The sequence below is a fragment of the Acanthaster planci genome, linkage group LG06, assembly GCF_054643075.1.
Source record: "Acanthaster planci isolate LZ-2023a linkage group LG06, COTS_SCS, whole genome shotgun sequence".
NCBI lineage: Eukaryota > Metazoa > Echinodermata > Asteroidea > Valvatida > Acanthasteridae > Acanthaster > Acanthaster planci.
In genome coordinates, this window is record NC_141782.1 from 4,254,595 (window position 1) to 4,274,515 (window position 19,921).

Sequence of the window (19,921 nt, forward strand, 5' to 3'; positions counted from 1 at the left end):
AGTGTAAGCAACGTGTGGCTGGAAAACAAAATTTATCAACAAATGATAGGCATGTATCTTGTAACTTGAATTGCAGGAATTAATATTCCTCCATGTCTTTTAAACTCATTAAAACCCTCCTATGCTGAAGTCACTCTTTGGATCACTTTGTAAACACCTCCAAGAAGGAGGTCGTGTTGTGCACTGCCACCAACTGTCCCTCACAGGAATATCAGATTGCACTTTGGTGCTGTCTAACAACTGTGCCTCACTGTTTCATGTGCATAACTGTGCAGTAAACCAAATGCAGCAAAGAGGACTGCACAAAAGACCCTGGGTCATTTGTGCTGACAACCTACTGTGTACACACTGAACCTGTGCATGTTTGTGTTCCATATAGAAAACGCATGCAAGAGAGTGACTGTGGGCACTTGTGCATATTTGTGCTGTAAAACCAAAGGAGGGTTTTAACATTACACCAGAGAAGTGTTGCAAGCATAATCCGTTATCATTAGAATTCTTTCTTCCTTTGCACTGCTGGTGACTCAGACCTCTCACATCCTTTTATCTAAAACCCTCCTTTGTAGATCAAATAGGCAAACTGTGTCAGACAAATAACCCAGCACCGCCATGCATGGGTACACCTGTTTTCAATAGCAAGAATGTACCCAATTAAAAACCCCCATACAATATAATTTTTGTCAGGCAGTTTTGCATTAAAATGTTACTTTGAGTCCAATTTAACATGTTTTATTTTTTGCTGCCTTTACTTATGTTACTGCAATATGTCTTGTAATTTTATGGCAAAACAAACCTCAGAACCCTTGATTTATTATTTACTTCTTTACTACAACATCCCAGAATTTGGGCTATTTTGCTGTCATAAAGTCTATTTACTTTGATTGGCCCTGCTGTTTTCATTCATTACAGTAGGTCACTGAACAATTTTTAATGAGCAAATCTCTCCTTTTTTTTCACAAGCCTTCGGGGGCAAACACTGAATATACAGTGTTATAATACATGTGGGGGAAGGCAAAAATCCAAAAATAAATTAACATCTCCCCGGCACAAATCCATCCTTGGAAATAGTTGTTTGCGGCACCCACTGCTACATTTAACTCAAACCAGCCTGCCGACCAAGCAGCTCGGTGGTCGAGTGATTAAGATGTCTGCACTAGTAAGCAGGAAACTGTGGGTTCGATTCCCACCCGAGTACGTACACTTATGGTTTTTCCCCCACAAGCCTTCGGGGGCAAACACTGAGTATACAGCGTTATAAAACATGTCGAGCAGGGCAAAAATCCAAACTTAATTGAGCAAATCTTAGGTTCACAGTTAGAACAGTAAACTTCTTGAATGAACAGTACCTTCCTGTGATAACCTCACAGCAACAGCACCCTCATCAGTAAGAAAAGCACAGACAATCTTAATGTTTAACAAGTGTATTTTACAGTAAGAATCACCAGAAAGAGATGCCAGAGAGTTTTCGTATATTTAAGAGTAGGTACAGTGTAGTTGTACACAAAACATTCCCAAGTAAAATTCACATCACCTAACCCTTCATGAGGCAATATTCATATTTCATTTCATATTTTTGTGTTTTGTGATCTTCCCTGAAGCTTTGCCCAACATCCTTGCTGTAGCTACAAACAATGCATGTGTCTATGAAGAGTGGATGTAAATGATAATAGATAGCTTCCACATGTACACATATTAATGCCAGCCACAGCAAAGACTTAACCTTAGCTCTGTAATTACTGACCTTACTCCTGAGGTTGGCAGGGTTAGGCCTGTATCTCAGGGGATCATTCTCTGCTATGGCCCCAGTCAGTGCCGTCTTGACAAGCTTATCCACCTGGTACTGCAGCTTCTGGTCAATGGGTCGCATTCTCTCCAGAACTGTTCGCATTTCAACCAGTCTGTCAACTGCTGGACAGCCACTCAGCTTGCGCCCTTCTGTTTTTTGCAACATGACGTATGTCAGATTCATCAGGTAACTGGGGTTATTGCACAAAAAATGGACACAAACATTAAAACTATTAAATCTATACAGGTAATTTGGAATAAATTAGTAGTTGAAGCATGCAGTATTAGGAATGAGATATTTGTTGCTTTTGTCCTTGAAACTGTACGCTCTAATGTAAATCTTTTTTTTTTAATTTTCTGAAGACTTTCTTGTATCAGAACTTCAGAATTCACATAACAATGTAATGAGGGATTTGAATGAGGATCAATACAGATGCATAATAAGTAAAGTCATACAGCAGGAAGAACCACTTGAGTACTGGCCACTTTTAGTTGGTATCAATGGTGACCAGTTGCTGTGACTCTGTCGTCTGAAGGATGGGATTCATAAAATAGAAAACCCTAAGACCAATACTGTACAGGTACATGTAAAGCAATTATCCATTTGCAGAGGAGCCTCTTCATATCACTGTAACAACTGGTGCAGGTGATACTGATTTTTTTGGGAGTTGATTTTTTTTTCTCGGTGATGTCATCAATATGATGATAAAAAATCCACCAAAAAACCCACTCCTTGATGGGAAAAATGGCTTTTATCAACTACCGGTACATGGACAAATAGAAACAGACAGATTTTTTGTTTTCTTGTGTAACCTGATAAAAATGCCTACAAACAACTTCATATTTTGGGCATTGACGATGCAAACTTTGCAGAAATTGTCCCTTAAAACATAGTTGAGCACACCACAGAAACGTAGGGCTGGGATTTTTTTTTACACATCAAGCTTGAAGTTGGGCAGGTATTCCTAAATGGTACAATCATCACATTAAATGGCTTTCCCAATTTTGAATTCAACCATAAGGTACACAGGAATCACATTTAAATTTGAAATTTTAATTGGTGAATTTTTGGTGTGATGGCAAAATAAATGTCCATCGTTAACTTCCGTACCAGATGTAAAAAAAAGCAGTATCAAAAGGCTGTGTTTACTACAGGAACACAATGCAGACTTGTACAATATAAAGCACTGTATATCCATCTACATGTATGTATCTACAATTGTACATGACTGTAATGGCATCTGTGTGCTGCTCAAGAAAGTTTCCATACATGTAGGCTGTTATCAAAAGCTGGAAATTGTATTTCACATCAAACACGGTCCATTCATGTCAGACTTGCTTAAATGCTTGGCAATTGATGTTTTTTGGAGTCCTCATAAGCCATAGTTGAGACTCAACCCAATGTTTTGACACCTACATACATACATGTACTTGTGTAAGAGTAAAATTAGGTTAGTTTTGCTGTTGATGGAAATCAGTAAACGTTAGGGAGAAAACATAAAATATCATCATTTTTTATTAGAAAACTCGGGTTGAAAGAAAATTGTCAATTTAAAGAAAATATTGCCGACATGCCGATATTCAATATTATTTAACCACTTGATGACGTGCAAACACACACAATTTTCCTTATTTGTTCCATGGAGGGCATGAACAAGAATTCTGTTTTCATTTCCGTGGTTAACGTATTAACATGTCGCGCTTGGTTGAGTCAAGCATGGAAGACTCTCTCACACGCAGATGCTGCTATTAAGTGGGCCCACCTCCAACTCCAAACAATTGGCAAAAACACGCATAGGCATGGGTACGCTTGTATTGACAATAGACCTTTTATGTGTGAACTTGTTGACGTGTGGCAATGAACGGTGGAAAAAAATGGAGAAAAGAATAAAAATACTGATGCCCCAACTTAAGAGCAGTGCTTCCTTACATATCTCATAGGCATCATAAATAAATTACACGGTTGAAGAATTTCAGGGAAAAAACAAAACCCCCCCCAGCAGTTTTTTCGATTAAGAAAATCCAACTATAACTGGTTAAAAAGTATGCAATTTGAGACTCTTTGGCAAAACTGTATTATAATGATAATATAGATATTGTCCACGTCTTGTAACACCTGCAGTCTTACCTCAGCAGGAGATGATACTTGACCTCCAGGAATGTTATTCCTTTTGAAGTTGATATCTCCCCACTGTCTACTTTCTTGAGCAGAGATTGTATACTGCTGGACACATCTGACACCTGATGTAAATCAGATCATTCAACATAACACAATAACGTACAATGGACAGTTTTCCAGTCTTCATTATTGTGTAACTTGATCAGTGCTCATGATTGGACTACGTACAATACAGGTACATGTACATGTATGTACGTGATCTGTAATAATTCCTTCATTGAAGGGAAAAGTGAGATAGGAGCCCAGGTGGATCTACATGTAGGGGGTCCATTGGGGGACATGTTCCCCTACAGAGAGTCCTTCCCCTCCCCCTGAAAAAAAAAAGAGAAGGCAATATTTGGGGTAAGCCCCAACATGTAGCCTCATCCTTAAGAACGGGCATAAAAGCTCACATTCCCCCCCCTCCAAAAAAATTTTTGGTTCTGAACAATCACATAAACTAAAAATAAAGCGTAAACATGACTTTATTTGCTGCACTGTGAATCAATACTACAGATATTCAGGGAACATTGCCATGCTATCTGTAGCAAAGTTAAAATTTCACATTACTGTCCATTTTACTCCAAGTGTGAGGTACTAAGGACCATCTTGATGGGGGAATATAGCCCCATAGTGCTCTACAGGGTACATGTTCTTTATCGAAAGAAAAACGGTCAAACTGTTGGCACAGTACCATGTTGTTTTGCAAAAATACATACCAGTATAATACTTTAACGTAAAAGAACCTAACCAAATGTTCTCAAAACTTCAATTCTTTAACTAAACTCTGACAAAATCCTACTTTCTTTTCTAAATCTTAGTTGTTTATTTTTTACTAGTAATTGTATTTTTTTGCTTCACCACAGAGGTTGATAAATGTAGAAACATAAGCTCTCAAAATTTTTCAAAATGCTAAAATTAAAACCTCAACCAAAACTACAATTTAGTGTACACACAATCTGCCATAGGGGTGAAAAAAAACAGATTCCATTTTTCTCTGCCACAATGTGTTTTGTTTTACCCTAAGCGGTTCTAGGACAAGCCATGAACATCTGCTTCAATGTCCCCCCCCCGTGAGAAAACCTAGATTACAGTTAAGCACACCCATACAATATAACAGTGTTTTCCCCTGATGAATTCCAAAGACCCCTGATTAAACATGAGTTAACTTTGGCCAAGGTATTATTAAAGTTCTCAATGAGGCCAGACTTGAGAATGGCGGTAGTGACACCGACTGCTTGTTACGAATAACACCATAGTGTCCAAGTTGTATGACAGTGTGCCATATCCGAGATATCAACCGGGTATCATTTTACCAAAGATTCCATTTCACACCATTCTCCCCATTTACAAATTTGAATAAAAACTTATAGTTGCTCTTACTTGATCAGAAAGCCCTTTCAAAAAGGATAGCAATTTTGAAATGTCTTGTTCCGTTACCTGCAGAAAATAACAGATATCAGCAATTCATCAAAAGAGGTATGGCAATTCTAAAAAGAGAAAGTATGTGGTAAACGTAAGTAAACATACAGGGATAACACAGAAACACTAAGGTGAATGGAGTGAAATGCAGAGATGGTTAGATTGAATTAACAGTGGATGTTCCCAATTAAATGTACATGTATTTGGCTTTAGGCACACAGCAGCCATGGGAATGTCACTGTGGTCAGCGCCATGTGAAAAGTGCAGTGAAGGACAGGTCTGGATGGGAGGGCTAAGAGTTTGATTGGTATTATATTTCATAATATATTGTTCAGTAAAATCAATGAGCTAATGACCCCTTCAGGAAATGATTGGTCAAAGAGCCACAATGCTGGAAAAGGTACTATGCTACACTATACAGACTGCGACCCAATTTACATGGGGATGTATGGCAAGAAACTGGATTTCAGTGAGTACAAGAAGTCATTTATTGCTAGAAAAGCTGTTCTGAAAATGACTTCAATGAAAGTTTGCAGGCATCCCAGATGTACATGGACCACGAAAAGCCCACATTAGACAAAATACTGGTCTGGAAGATAGAGACAAAAAACAAAACAATTTCCTCATCGTTTCATTAGATTTCATTAATCATGGCTATTTATTGGCACCATGTAAAGTAACAGCGCTAGAAGGCACACATGGTGCCTTTGAGTTTTGAGAACTTTTTTATGTTAGACACTGGGCGAGTTAGAAAACAGTTGAGTTGACCTGATGTTGGGAGTCGAGTTAGTCAACAGAGGAGTTGGTCAACAGTCGGATTGGTATGACGGTCAGGTTTGCAGTCAGATGGTGGAGTTGGTCAATGTCGAGTTTGCAAATGGTCATGTTGACTGTATCACTGTAATCAAGCCTAGACCATAGCCTAAAGCACAATTGACAGGGTTTACCACGGATAGACCTAGCCTGTTAATACTAGCGTTGGGCATGACCATTTTATATGTGCGATGGCTCAATCTTTGCATGATAACGCACAATTTGTCATGTTTGTTGATAATTCTGCCATCAGCCATTTGCCTTTTATTTTCAATTCATGGTGGTGAAACACTTGTTTAAAAAAATGGAAGTAAAGTTGAAGATTTCATGCAGGATCAATCAATTGTGCAGAGAGATCAAGCAATCATACGCATCCGGTGCACATCTGCGCCCAATATCAACAATAACTCTACATAAACCCCTTGCAACTTGTACTCAGTGACTGTTCCTTTGACGTGGCAGGGAACCATTGAAAAACATTGGGTCGGGACAACTCGACCGTTGCCAACTCAACTTAGGCAAACTCGAAAGTTGAGACAAGTCAACCGTCAGCCCCAACTATAGTTGGGACAGTCCCAACTGCAGCACTACAGTTGACCCATGGAAGAACACTTCTTATTCCTCCATAGTTGACCCGGTTTCGAGTCAACTCTGACCCAAACCAACTTGGACCCATGCCAACTCGGACCCATGCCAACTCGGACCCACGACCAACTCGGACCCATGTCAAGTCGGCCACAATACTAGCCCGGACCCACGACCAACTCGGACCCAATACTAACTCGGACCCACGACCAACTCGGACCCACCCTGAGTCAACTCGGACCCAACCCCAGGAGCGTGATTAACTTGTTGAAAATTTTTATTTTGTCCACTTTTACATTTTCGCATTTGGTAAATGACACTTTTGCACTGCATGCCGCCAAGCTGTAACGTCCTCTCTACACGTTATGCAGGGAGACAGTGGCACAGGCTTCCCAGAATCTCTCCGTTTTCCAGATCCAGATCACTAGCAGAAATCGAATGAACTTTTACCAAACAGCCCCCAAAGTTTTTGTTGCAATAAAATGCCACAGATAGGCCCTTCTGATGTACATAAGAGATGCTGCATACGTACAACAGATACTGCAGATACACATCAATGTCACGAACATTGGCCCTTTACAGTGTCTAATGGTGTTATCTTCCACCCCACTTTTCAATTTTTTTTGGCCTGGCAAGTCTTACACCTCCACCTTGCCCCATTCTCTCCCCACCCCCAATACCGGCAAGATGGAGGAATTCATCCATACAGGCCTTAACTGACTGTCCAAATAACGTAAATAGGTTGGTAATTTCGAACAACACAAATCAAATCATTTTAAAATAAAAATGTGGAATATTTCCTATTGGCTTAAACTTGGAGACGGTTTTGAAGCGTCGTATGTCTGCTCGCGAGCTCATTATTAATATTTTGTGATCCCACGGTTTCTTATTTTCTACAATAAGACGTGCCATAATCACGAGGGATCATAGAATTATTTATATAAATCCCGAATTTGGGATTGATAGTTTCCGGTTCAGAGTATTTCTTTCACAAAAAGCCCCACAACGCGGGCCTATTTTGGATAGAGGAAGGCGGCTACATTCATATGAGCGCATAGTTTTACTACTATTAGGGGGTATCTTCGGGAAAAGACGAATAAAAAAGTTCATAAAATTGAAACGAAAAGTGATCGATCTGTCCATAATCTTGAATTTCCAACGAAAAAATGAAGGCCAACCTCTTCGCGAGGTTCAAGAGTCAGCGCTATTTCGGTCTACGGGCGCGTATTTGGTGTAATGCAACCATAAGACTCAGTGGGTCCGAGTTGACTTGAGGTGGGTCCGAAACGGCGTGGGTCCGAGTTGGCGTGGGTCCGAGTTGGTTGTGGGTCCGAGATGGTCGTGGGTCCGAGTTAGTATTGGGTCCGAGTTGGCGTGGGTCCGAGTTGGTCCTGGGTCCGAGTTGGCATGGGTCCGAGTTGGAATAGGTCCGAGTTGGTTTGGGTCCGAGTTGACCTGATCCCGTTGACCCAACTGCAGCACAATAGTTGACCAATTCCTGTAGAAAATTTCTTAACCTTATCCAAGATTATTCATCTCAGTTCTCACCATATGCTCACACTTGACATAATTTATCTGAAAATTGCACTTCATAACTTGACAATGACTTTGGCACATGCACACTGGACCCCTGAGCTGTAGTTGGGCCGGCCCAACTATAGATGGCAATGATGCTACAGTTGGCATGATTGTAGGCCTAGGCCGTTTTCCAATACTCAATTTCGTCTCCGTCACTCAGCTTCATTCCCCAAACCAATTTCCGATTTTGGGCCTGAAGCGATTAAATTACATTGGATTACTGTATTTTTGGCTTTCTTGCATCTTATTTGATGTTCTGTGGCACTATTAGACGGATTACTGCGCTTACAGCTTGAAAGTCAGCTAGTAAAAAACAGTTGAAGCCTTATAGTTATACTTTATAGACGGGGCTGAAGAAGTTGAGTATTGGAAAAGGGCCCTACACTGTTTGACAAGTGAGTGTCGCTGATCAAGCTGATGGTACACGCAAGCATTTTTTAAGTATGGAAGTCCTTAGTTTGACTCCGAAATCAAGAAACTTCGCAGTTACAATGTGTCTTTAAATGGCAAATACTGTAACTTGAGATCTCCTGATTTCCAACTCATTTTTTACCCATCGTTCGCGTTCAGCCTGTCGGCTGTTCAGTTTTACTCACGTGCGTCGCCATCTTGCGAGAGGGGGTCTGGTAACTATGCTCAATTTATTTCAGTTCTGGCAAAAAATGCAGGAGGCACCAGTCTAGGTTCAGGAATCCTCTTGGAGGGGGGACTTATTAATTAGCATGGCAGATGTGTAAAACATTCGAAAGATCTACCCTGTATCACACTATAAAAAGTACCTGAAATGTCTCATTTCAACGTTAAAAGATGTTAATAAGAATATATTTCTGGAGCATGTGAGTAAAGTTTGAGACTGATGACAAACCGAGTGTTTTCCTTAAATATTTCAACCCCTTTTAAGCCTACATAGAATTTTCCATTTCTGTTACTTCTAGCTAAACTGCAAAATACAGTCATGGCGAACCAAGGAGCGGTTGCTCGTGGCAGAAGACCAAAGTGGTCTATTGACTTCACTTCAAGGTAATATTTAAAATATTCGCCTCCTTATTACTGATATTAGGGGGCAAATGTTTGAATGTTCATGAGGAACTGACTTTTGTATAATTGAATACACAAAACGTGTTACAATCAAGTACATGTTCATGTGGTGAGGCCTTCAACTTAGTACGTATACGGTATATAATGGGTATCGGTCACTTCACCCCATTGATATTTGTTACGCCCCAACTATAGTATAAGTCCCAACTGTAGTGCTGCAGTTGGGCTGGCCCAACTATTGTTGACCAATGTCTGTGGGAAATGTCTCAACATTATCCAAGTCAATGTGTCTCACACTCACAATTCATCTAAAATGTGGCACCTTATCTCTTCATCTAACTAGCCCTATGACCAATTACATGACATTTGTAAACAATATGACTTTGGCACATGCTGGGCACATCATGCACACAGGATCTCTGTGCTGTAGTTGGGCTGGCCCAACTGTAGCACTCTAGTTGGGACGGGCCCAACTATAGTTGGGACTGATGCTATAGTTGGGGCGTAACATCGTTCTTCAGTAACAGAGGCATAGGCCTAGATGCAACAAGTAAAAACATCAACGTTTGAGTACCCAAATAATGATCGGATAATCCAACTTTCAAAGGCCTAAACAATGATTCCAATTTCCCAACTGCTGGACCCAAATATTTTGTGTTTCATTGTCGCTATGGTATAAACACGAGCACCATATCTGTGTAAGAGAATGCTTGATAGAATGTGGCGACCAATTTACTCATGCCGTGGCAACCATTCATGAACGTGATCTGTCATGCATCGAAAAAAATCAATGTTTGCAAGATTTCTTCACGTTAATTCTTAGTATCTTGTCTATGTGTGTGTTTATCTATTTCATTGGTTTAGTTTTTGGTTTTTTGCTCGTACATGTACTTGAAATGAGCATGTTTCCACAAAATTTCCTGCGCGCCGAGCTTTATCTGATCGCCTGGGTACAGCTGTCTGGATGCATCGACAATTACCAGAAAGATGTGAACAGAATTGTGTGTGTCGCTTTGAAATAAACTTGAAGAGGATGAGAAATAACCCCGATGCTAGTCAAACCATATGCATTAATTCACCATAATGGACAACGCAGGTGACATTAAATTAATGCTGTAGAATTTTCTATAATAACTGCATGCCATTTCATGTCGTTTGTGGAACTCCTCAACAATTTTTTTTAACATACTCAAAACGGACAGCAAAGTGGAAATGGGGAGAAATGGGGATGGGGGGATGTGGGGATTGGGTGATGTGGGGATGGGACGATGTGGGAATGGGGGGATGGGACGATGTGGGGATGGGGTGATGTGGGGATGGGGGGGATGTGGGGATGGGACGATGTGGGGATGGGGGGGATGTGGGGATGGGGCGATGTGGGGATGGGGGGATTGGGTGATGTGGGAATGGGACGATGTGGGAATGGGGGGATGGGACGATGTGGGGATGGGGCGATGTGGGGATGGGGGGATGGGACGATGTGGGGATGGGGGGATGGGACGATGTGGGGATGGGGGGATGGGGGGATGGGGCGATGTGGGGATGGGACGATGTGGGGATGGGGTGATGTGGGGATGGGACGATGTGGGGATGGGGCGAAGTGGGGATGGGGCGAAGTGGGGATGGGGGGATGGGACGATGTGGGGATGGGGTGATGTGGGGATGGGACGATGTGGGGATGGGGCGATGTGGGGATGGGGCGAAGTGGTTAGGGGTGACCTGGAAATGGGGCAAAGTGACTAAACCGTATACAGTGGAACGCCGCTATATCGAACAAGATGGGGTCCACACTAAATGTTTGGTACAGCGGTCGTTCGGTCAAGCAAATTTAACTGCCAGAATTTCCTCAGACATCTGTAACATTTGCTCAAATGCAAATTGCAGGATGTCAGCCATTTCTTTTTAAAGTAAACTTGAAAAATGGCCTCTGAGTGAAAAGTTCAGGGTGGCACATTGTATTGATCATGAATTGCCCATGTTATCATTGAGTTTGTCACAAAATTGCGATTTACATTTTCCCCAAATACAGCCTTCCAAAAGGGTCCTATTTTGTTTAAATGAATTTTGAAGAATTTCCTGTGCCTTGAAACTTTATTGTACAGTGATCATTATTTTTAAGTATACATGTAAGTGTTGAAATTCCTCAGGAAGTCTGAATTTCAGGTTGCATGTACATTGTACGTGCATCTCACCCATGCATTTGATGAGAATTGCATTACACTTACAGGACCTGTCGTGTACAGGTGAACCCTGTCCAGAAGGCTTGTAGTCAGTTATTATTCCCAAGGAGCTAGGAATGGGCTCTAACATTGCAGTCTTGTTTTCCAGAATCAAAATGGACAGGCAGTGTCAGGCCATTCCAGATTTACCTGCTCCAGTCGGTTACTCAGAGAGGGCACTGGCTGATGTTACAGTGCATGACACAGAATCTAACTTAGCTGTCAAGGTAGAACAAAATAGCTGTTTTTCATGTTACAACGATGCATACTCTAGATTATAATGTGGATTTTTCAACTGTGATTTGAGCCATGAAGCTTGAAAGTGCACACACATGTTCCTGACTTGTCATTGCCTCTTTATCTGTAGTTCAAATAGGTCAAAATGTCATCCAAGATCTTCAGTGCACATGTACATGTACAATACTTGTATATCCTGCAAACTAGATTTGTGTGTTTTATTTTGATTTTCATGTCAAGTAATTACTGTATGTGCAATGGCAAATGTCAGGAACACTCACGACTGTATGTAAACGTACAGCCGACTCTCATTAGTAGGAACTCGATTAAAGGTCGAATTCTGGAGAGGAAAAACATACAGATTTCCATGAAGAAATATTCACTTAAAACGAACACTGACAATACGAAATTTCAATTAATGTAAATGTTTTTATTGACTTTGATAAAATAAACATTTTGGCAAAGTCCTGTGGGCTTGGTAGTAATGACGCTTGATATGCCTCTCTGTCATTTCTTCCCTGCAGAAATATTGGGATGTTGCTCTTGGTCCCTTGAAGCAGCTGCCCATGAACCTGTTCATCATGTATATGTCTGGTAACTCCATCTCCATATTCCCTATAATGATGGTGGGAATGATGGTCTGGAGACCCGTACAGGCCCTCATTGGAATTAAAACAAGTAAGTGGATAGATTTGTAGTGTTCAGGGGTGAGATTTCTCAGCTTTGCAGCTGATTTCGGCTTTTTTTGTTTTGGATTTCAGCTTTTTTTCCTCACTGGCTGTGTACAGAAGTATAGGAGATTTTCACAGTTCAGCTTCTTGATGCCTTTTTTCAGCTGTTTTCAGCTATTTTTATCATTGGTCAATCTCATCCCTGAGTATTGGAAAGGCGATTGCTTAGTATTGCTTAGACATTCACATTAATGACAATGGTGCTGGTATCTGTGAGCAAGGCACCTACCTTTGTGGTACCTGTGAGCAAGGCACCTACCTTTGTGGTACCTGTGAGCAAGGCACCTACCTTTGTGGTACCTGTGAGCAAGGCACCTACCTTTGTGGTACCTGTGAGCAAGGCACCTACCTTTGTGGTATCTGTGACCAAGGCACCTACCTTTGTGTGGCACTAGTTACTTCAGTGTAGGGCTACCGGTACATACAAGTATTGTGGGTGTTGAATTATGGCTGCTCATTTACATGTGGTTGAATCTTTTGACACGGCTTACTGCTGTATCAATAACCCAGTTAGGTGTAATAAATTGTTGTTTCCTTAACCATCGTCAGAGTTAAAATACTAAGCGTTTATTTTTGGTGGCATGTGCTTTAGGTAGAAACTGTTCTGAACTGAATACAAATCTACGCTCTGTGCAGTTCTTACATCCAGCACAATCTAGCACACAAGCATTGTCAGAAAGAATTGGAAGTAGAGGAATGACTGAATGAAGTTAATTGTAGTAAAGGCTTGGATCTTATGGCACCTTAGGAATGTTTATGGTAGTTCTTGGAATTACATGTTTAACATGCACTAGAACATGTACGTGCTTGCTGTGGATGTGCCATAAAATGCATTTTCATTAGAGATCTACATAAATGTATTAGTGGATTCATTCCACCAGTGTATTTGAGGAATACAGCAGAGAGGTGTGCAGAAACAAACTATAAATCTAATTGTGTGCTTTCAATTTCATTGCAGCTTTCAAGATGCTAGATCCCAGCCCACAGGCTCTGATTCAAAAGATGGTTTACTTTGTCTCCAACCTACTTGGCATTGCATTAGCATTGTACAAGTGTTCCTCAATGGGTTTACTACCAACGCATTCATCAGATTGGCTGTCATTCCTTGAACCACAAGAGGTGAGATGAACAGCTATTAAGAATGACCAGTTTAGCAGTGGTTCCTTCTGTGTTTTGCCTGACACCCTTAAACATTCTGGCTCCTCAGTAGTTATTCTACACATCTTGCCTGAATTGTTGTGGTTGCCTGGGACATTTCAGACTGGTTTTTCCTTTTTCATCTTATGTCGGATTTTGTTACTTATCACAGGGAACAAATTCACCCATGAAGGCTGTGTTTGTTTTATAAATATGCCCATTTGGTGGTATGAAAGACTTGCTTCTGAGATTCCGATGTCAATAAATGTACTCATACTTATTTAAAGTCTCAAATTATTTGTTTATTTTACAGAGAATGGAGTATTCTGGAGGAGGCATCATTCTCTGAGAGATAGTAGGCATCCATGCTTCAAGGAGAGTATTACTATATTTAACAAGTGATGTGTCTTTTTCTATGATAAGTACAAAAAATATATGTAATGTTCACCTAGCACTTCATAAAGAGCATTCCTCAATGGAAGTTTGTGTATCAAAACAGTGTCGAGATTTAATAAATTGTACATGTACATGCAGATGTTTCAGTATGGATATACCTCAGTCTGTGGCTTCTGTATCAATAGTTACCAATAGTTTTCATGCTCCCAGCACATATTGTGACACTACATTAAGTCATCAAGCACTTTTGGTCCTGTATTCTCTGCATGTACATGTATGGTATATGCTCTGTTCACAGATATTTGCATCTTATGCAGAGCTTTTGTGTGTTCTTTATGTGCTAATTTCTTTGGCTGTTTCATTCAATCTAGTTCAAACGCGTTTCCAAAATTAATTACTATAAGATGTAGTTCCTTTTCTCTCATAGTTTTGGTTGATCCCCGTTATAGTGTTTCTTCTGATCCACTGAAGTTTGCTTTTATGAAATATGGTACATTAGATGTTGAAAATGCACTTATGAATTTTTTTGTCTTTTATTTGATCAGGTAGACCAGCAATCTTGTAACATGTCAAAAATATTGTGCACACAACTTCTGCATTGTGGAAGTCTGAAATCTCTATTAAAAAAATCCATGTGTGGCCTTGCCATCTTTCAATTTGCTTAGATGTTTGCGTAGGAGTGTGCTTAGATGTACTTGGAAACTATGCCCAGTGTTGGCACAAACACAAGCTCATTTAATATCATTCAGTGTATTTCATCCACTTGAAGGCTGTGTTTGAAAATGGATGACAGGTGACTTCCAGGTTAGGTAACAGCACTAAGTGAATGAAATCTCTGTGAAGCAACCTACATGTGTAGGTTATGTACTGTTCCATGCACGTTGTAGGTTGATTTACCCGGGCTGATTTACCTGACCAGATTATCTCTCAGAAATCCAGCAAGTCCAAAAGATGCACTGACAGCCAGATACATTTATAACTACGGGTTAAGGTTTGATGAATGATGTGAACATGATTTATAGAGATTTTTCATGTGACTTAACATGACTGGCAAAGGCATTTCGGGACGTGTACCATGTCCGTGGAGGCTCATGCATTTTCGAATCTGTGTATTTCTATTGGCAATTTCATTTACACCAGAATGCTGAGAGACTTGATACGTGTACACGTTTCCACATACATCTGGGTACATTAAATGCAGACCGTCAAAAATTGTGACTGATAATCCTCTGTAGTGTTCCTTCACCATTACATTATTAGCAACAGAAATCAATTTTATCCAATTGACGAACCCTTAAGCATCATTCATAAATACCTCAGACAGTCTCCCTATTCAGCAACGAGCAACTTGACCGTGTATTAAATTTGATAATACCTGCTGAGAAGTGATAATGGCCGCTACGTAAATCACGCGCTGGCGCCGTGCCTGGACACGAGACAGTTTAAGGAAAATGAAAGTAAAATGCTACAATAAAATCGTTGGAAATCCTTCATGTATTGAGCTCTTATGACTCTCTGAGTAAAAAGCTATTTATGAATGGGAATAATTATGTGCCTGGCCGGTCTTAAACACACGTTTAAGATCGGTCAAGCACATATTCATTCCCTGATGATATCATTATCAAAGTAAAAGAAGTCTGATTATAAACATTGCCTATGTTGATCGCTTGCAATTATTAGTTGGTTAAAATAAATACTTCCAGTTTAATAGAAGAAAAGTCAGGAAGACTGAATGAACAACTACATGCATTGTAAATTTTAAAGGGGAGGGATCAGACACCTGGGACTTCCAGCCTAATATCTGTACAATACATGTATTAAATTTGTGTCGTAGTAAATAAATACGTGTACATGTATTGGTTATTCGTAACTACATTGCCCGTTTTCCACATGAGTGGTTTTTTTGTGTTTATGTAGTGTATGTCAGGTACATTTAACTTTAGGTTATGGTGCCTTCCATAAGCCGAAAATTCACGAGAAAGGTACAGTCCATCATTTTGCACTTAAAAAGTAACTGACGAAATTATTGTTGAAACGCATACTTCGTTTAACTATGGTTATAGCGGTAAACTCCTTGTTAGTTAAAAACAAACAGTTGCCAAGACGTCTCAAAACGTTCGTTGGGTTCGTCAGATGTTCTCGAAGTCCGAAAAGAGGTGCGCGGGAATTTTGAACGTTTAAAATTTCCGGCGATTGTCGCCATTCCGGCTTTCCCGCTAGATCGTCTCAAAATAGTCTCAAAGTCTTCACAAATTTCGAGCGACGAGCGCCAAACTGTCTCAAGGACGTCGCCAACTTTTGCCAACTGAAAAAGAAAATCATGGCTTGAACCCTGGGCTGGCCCTGGGAGGTCCTAGGGTGGTCAGGGAAACCCATCAGGCCTGGAGTCGGGGCTGGTCTTGAAGATCCATCCGGTGGTCCTGCGCCGCCATCTTCTGATGCTGACCTCAGTTTTGCCGGGGGCTAGGCCTATACTAGCTGGTAGGTGGCAACGAAATGTGACACGATGATTGCTTGGGCAAATGTTTCCATTGTCGCATTTCCATCACGTGCATGAGTTCGCCGAAGGCGCACCTCCCTCTCCCAACCGTCGCGCGAACGTTGTGGGAAGGTCGGACGAATGTCTTGCGACCTTCGCCAATTTGGCAACACAGAATTGACCAGAAGGTGACCAAAATCGCCATGAATTTCGTGTGATCTTCGGAATACATTTGCACGAACGTTTCAAAACAGTCGCAGACTATTTCCGAGCATGTTCAGCAAGTGGGGGGGGGGGTGAAATAAAGCAGGAATGGTAAAATGCCCGCGAGCGCGTAGCGCCAATATAATACCTTATTTTGGATTCCAGGCGCTTTGTGGTGCAGTTGCAGGCAGTGTGACCTCTTTTTTCCCTTTTTTTCCTTTCTTTTTCTTCTTTTGGTAAAGGGGGGAGGCGTGTGCCTCCCCCACCCCCACTCTCTGGATCGGCGGCTGATCTACGCGGTCATGTGTGTCACATTTCCCGCTGGATCCTTGTTGATACTGCATGAGCGTGACTAATATGAACGCTTGAAGACATCGAAGCTGTCTCGGACGCGGCATAGCTGAAGAAATCTTTCTGACGAAATGAAAGGCAGACGGGTCCATGGTGGCTGTTGAGAATTTTCTAGACGTACAGAATCCGACTGTGGCCTATATGGACAGGATCAAAGACATCGGGACAGTGGTGGTATTTCACAACACCAACGGGGTCCATTCCACTGAATGACAAGATTTCCACGCGCGAGCTCATTAATATTAATTTTGTGATGCCACAGGTCAGTAAGAGGTGGAATAATCGGGACCAGTCAAAGACTACTTCCATAAATCACAAACTTGGGACTTGTGGCTTCCAACTCAGGATATTTGGTTCACAAAATTAAAAAAAAACTACAACCTGTGAAAATTTGCATAGAGCCCCGCGGCTATCAGAGCTGAGCGCATGATTTCATTTCTATTTTATGGGTGTTTTCCGGGAAGAGCGAATAAAAAACCCCGCATAGCAAACACCTATAAAATTGACAGAAAATGAACTTCTGGTATACGAAGCAGGGTTAGTGTAAACTTAAAAATTCGAACCCGTTTTTAGATCTAATGCAATAGGGCATATTTTACAATATTTAATGCATTTCCCACACTGACTAAACATTTACAGACCCAACATATTTTCGAATAAATTTTTCGGTTCATGACTTGGCGCGAAAACGAGTTCGAACGCAAATTGTTGCGTCAGATCAATTATTGTTCGAGCCGCGATTTCGTAAAAGCTGAACACATTTCAATTCTAGCGAAATTTCGCTGCAAATTTTTGTGAGGTCAAATTGGCTTCGCCTTCGCAATCGCTCATGGTATGAACCGGTCTTTAACATGTTTCAGAAATTCGAATGAAATTTTACAGACCCAGCCTGTTTTCGAGATTCGAATAAATTCTTACCAACCCGACAGGTTTTTGAAATGCGAATGAAATTTCCCTACATGCATTTCATCCGAAATTGCATTTCACACAAATTTAGAAAGCATCGGAATTGAGAAAGCGTCCGAATATTTAGAAAGCATCTGATCTTGTTGACCCTGTTCGGCCCGACTCGATGAAACCCGAAGGTCCAAACTGGTTTTTGGCTGTGTTAGGCATGCGTATCTCAAACTCTAACCTGGTTCCCGCTATACATAAGCCATTGCTCGGTTCCCTAGGGATGCACCCCGTATTTTCATAGACAACAGTGATAAATCCCCAAATTCTTTTACAAAATACAACTCTGACAGGTGTTCAGGCTGCACAGAAAAATGATGTTCGAGATGTCCTCTTTCATGGCCGCTTTCCTTTCAATTTTTGGTGGGTTGACCAATGAATTTTGACAAATTCTCACCCAAAACAGACCGCCCATAAAATGAAGGAAATTTTCCTGCCCGGAAAAAGTAGCTATTGAAAAGCATGCCTCTGCAAAATGGCTATAAAACAGTGCCACTTTCGGACTCGAATGCATCCAAATCGCCCAGAATTAGAAGACGTAATTCCCGGAGGCTAGAGGTTCAGTGCAATATCTCTTCAATTCCCCAATTTCATGGCTCAAACAACCCTCTAAAATAAAAAAAAAAGAATGTTGAGAGGGTATAACTTCTATTAATGAGTTGGGCGAATGGCTTTTTAAGCCTATATTTACGGGGGTGCACCCCTAAGCCCCAACCTCGAAGTACTCAAGCGACGACAGAGCAGTGAGTTGCCATGCCGGGGCCGCTGTTAGTCAACACGTGGATAAATGGACAAGAGGCGGCGTACAGCATTCATACTTGATGGGTGCAGTCCACTATTTACTAGCCCATGAGCATGAAAAAAGGGTTGTTTGGCCCCCAGAATTGTGAGGTTGTGCAAATCATTGGTTTCCATCTGAGAGCAGAATAGATAAAAAATGGTCGTAAGCGCCCCAAAAAGTAAAGGGTTGCTACTTGAAAAATGGCTGCCCACAGACATCGGAAAAATCACTTTTCGGGGGAAGCTTTGCTGCTCACGGTATCGTTGCTGTGTGGAAGCAAATAAAAGTATCAGTCTGTTTGCTTTCTTATCGAGAACAAGAGAGGAACTCCGTGCCCCTATTTTAATTTTGAAATGTATCTATACACAAGCCACACCTAATCTGCTTTCACTCAAGGTGCCACTCAGAAATTTCACCCCAAGGTTAGGCCCAGGGGTTGCAGGAGGCAGCCGTGGAGAATTTTATATTATTTTTCCAGTCAATGTTTTAGTTTTAATTCTACTTTTTGCACTGTCCAGGGGAACCTCTACTAGAAATCTTCTTAAGCAACCATCTTCCCTCATTTCTTGCGAATTTGGACAGAATGCCCGAAACCTTTTCTCTCGTCGCCCAGCATCCCCTGTTCGGGCGCTGGGTGACAAACGAACAATGTCTCCAGCAATATGGAAGGGCTGTGTAGCACCGTGATCAGAATACTGACAAGAATATAATATAAAATCAGTGTTCTGGAAAATGTGATTGCCGAGCTTTCGGTAACTGAGTACCTTCTTCAGGGCAAGCAGATTCAGTTCTGAATGAACGCGGAAAAATCCACGTTCATTCCCCCTGGATGCAGCGTTCCAAGTTCGAAAAGGACGCACTGCTTCCAGTTCCTGACGCTGTACATCAGACGACGCTTTCCGCAGGATGCAGACGCTTACGTCACAGAGGTCGAGGGTATGTGGCGGCGCGCAAAATGTGGCGGAGTGCAAAAGTGAATCACATATTCGATCCAGAGCACTGAATTTCCAGCAATGTTGCTGTTTATCAATAAGAGACGAAAGAGGGCGCACT

General features: G+C 41.3%; 2 protein-coding genes and 1 long non-coding RNA gene across 6 annotated transcripts in view; 1 reads left to right on the forward strand and 2 right to left on the reverse strand.

The window, feature by feature from the left end:
* The window catches only part of ngdn (neuroguidin), a 21,060-nt gene extending 12,051 nt beyond the window's left edge, over window positions 1-9,009 (reverse strand). For 2 of the 3 annotated variants that reach the window (XM_022253095.2, XM_022253094.2), the window contains exons 1-4: window positions 8,312-8,371; window positions 5,327-5,383; window positions 3,914-4,026; window positions 1,742-1,976 (exon numbers count right to left, since the gene is read on the reverse strand). In XM_022253095.2, the coding sequence (XP_022108787.2) occupies window positions 1,742-1,976; window positions 3,914-4,026; window positions 5,327-5,383; window positions 8,312-8,356 (450 nt within the window). In that variant the 5' untranslated portion in view covers window positions 8,357-8,371. Of the gene's footprint in view, window positions 1-1,741; window positions 1,977-3,913; window positions 4,027-5,326; window positions 5,384-8,311; window positions 8,372-8,937 lie in introns of those variants that run through there. The other variant, XM_022253096.2, reaches the window with a different exon arrangement.
* Window positions 9,010-9,041: 32 nt separating this feature from the next.
* emc4 (ER membrane protein complex subunit 4) lies at window positions 9,042-15,974 on the forward strand. 2 transcript variants are annotated; one of them, XM_087138127.1, is made up of 6 exons: window positions 9,042-9,177; window positions 9,277-9,361; window positions 11,708-11,825; window positions 12,360-12,513; window positions 13,525-13,685; window positions 14,017-15,974. In XM_087138127.1, exons 2-6 carry the CDS (start codon window positions 9,297-9,299, stop codon window positions 14,050-14,052), a joined length of 534 nt encoding a protein of 177 aa, XP_086994253.1. In that variant the 5' UTR covers window positions 9,042-9,177; window positions 9,277-9,296; the 3' UTR covers window positions 14,053-15,974. The 2 variants fall into 2 exon arrangements, with proteins under 2 accessions (XP_086994253.1, XP_086994252.1); XM_087138126.1 differs by having other exon boundaries at window positions 9,046-9,116.
* Window positions 15,975-16,976: 1,002 nt separating this feature from the next.
* Window positions 16,977-19,706, reverse strand: LOC147798749 (uncharacterized). Its single transcript, XR_015425754.1, has 3 exons — window positions 19,633-19,706; window positions 18,779-19,002; window positions 16,977-17,270 (listed from the first exon to the last, which is right to left on the reverse strand). It is a non-coding gene; the product is annotated as an uncharacterized LOC147798749 (long non-coding RNA).
* Window positions 19,707-19,921: the final 215 nt, after the last annotated feature.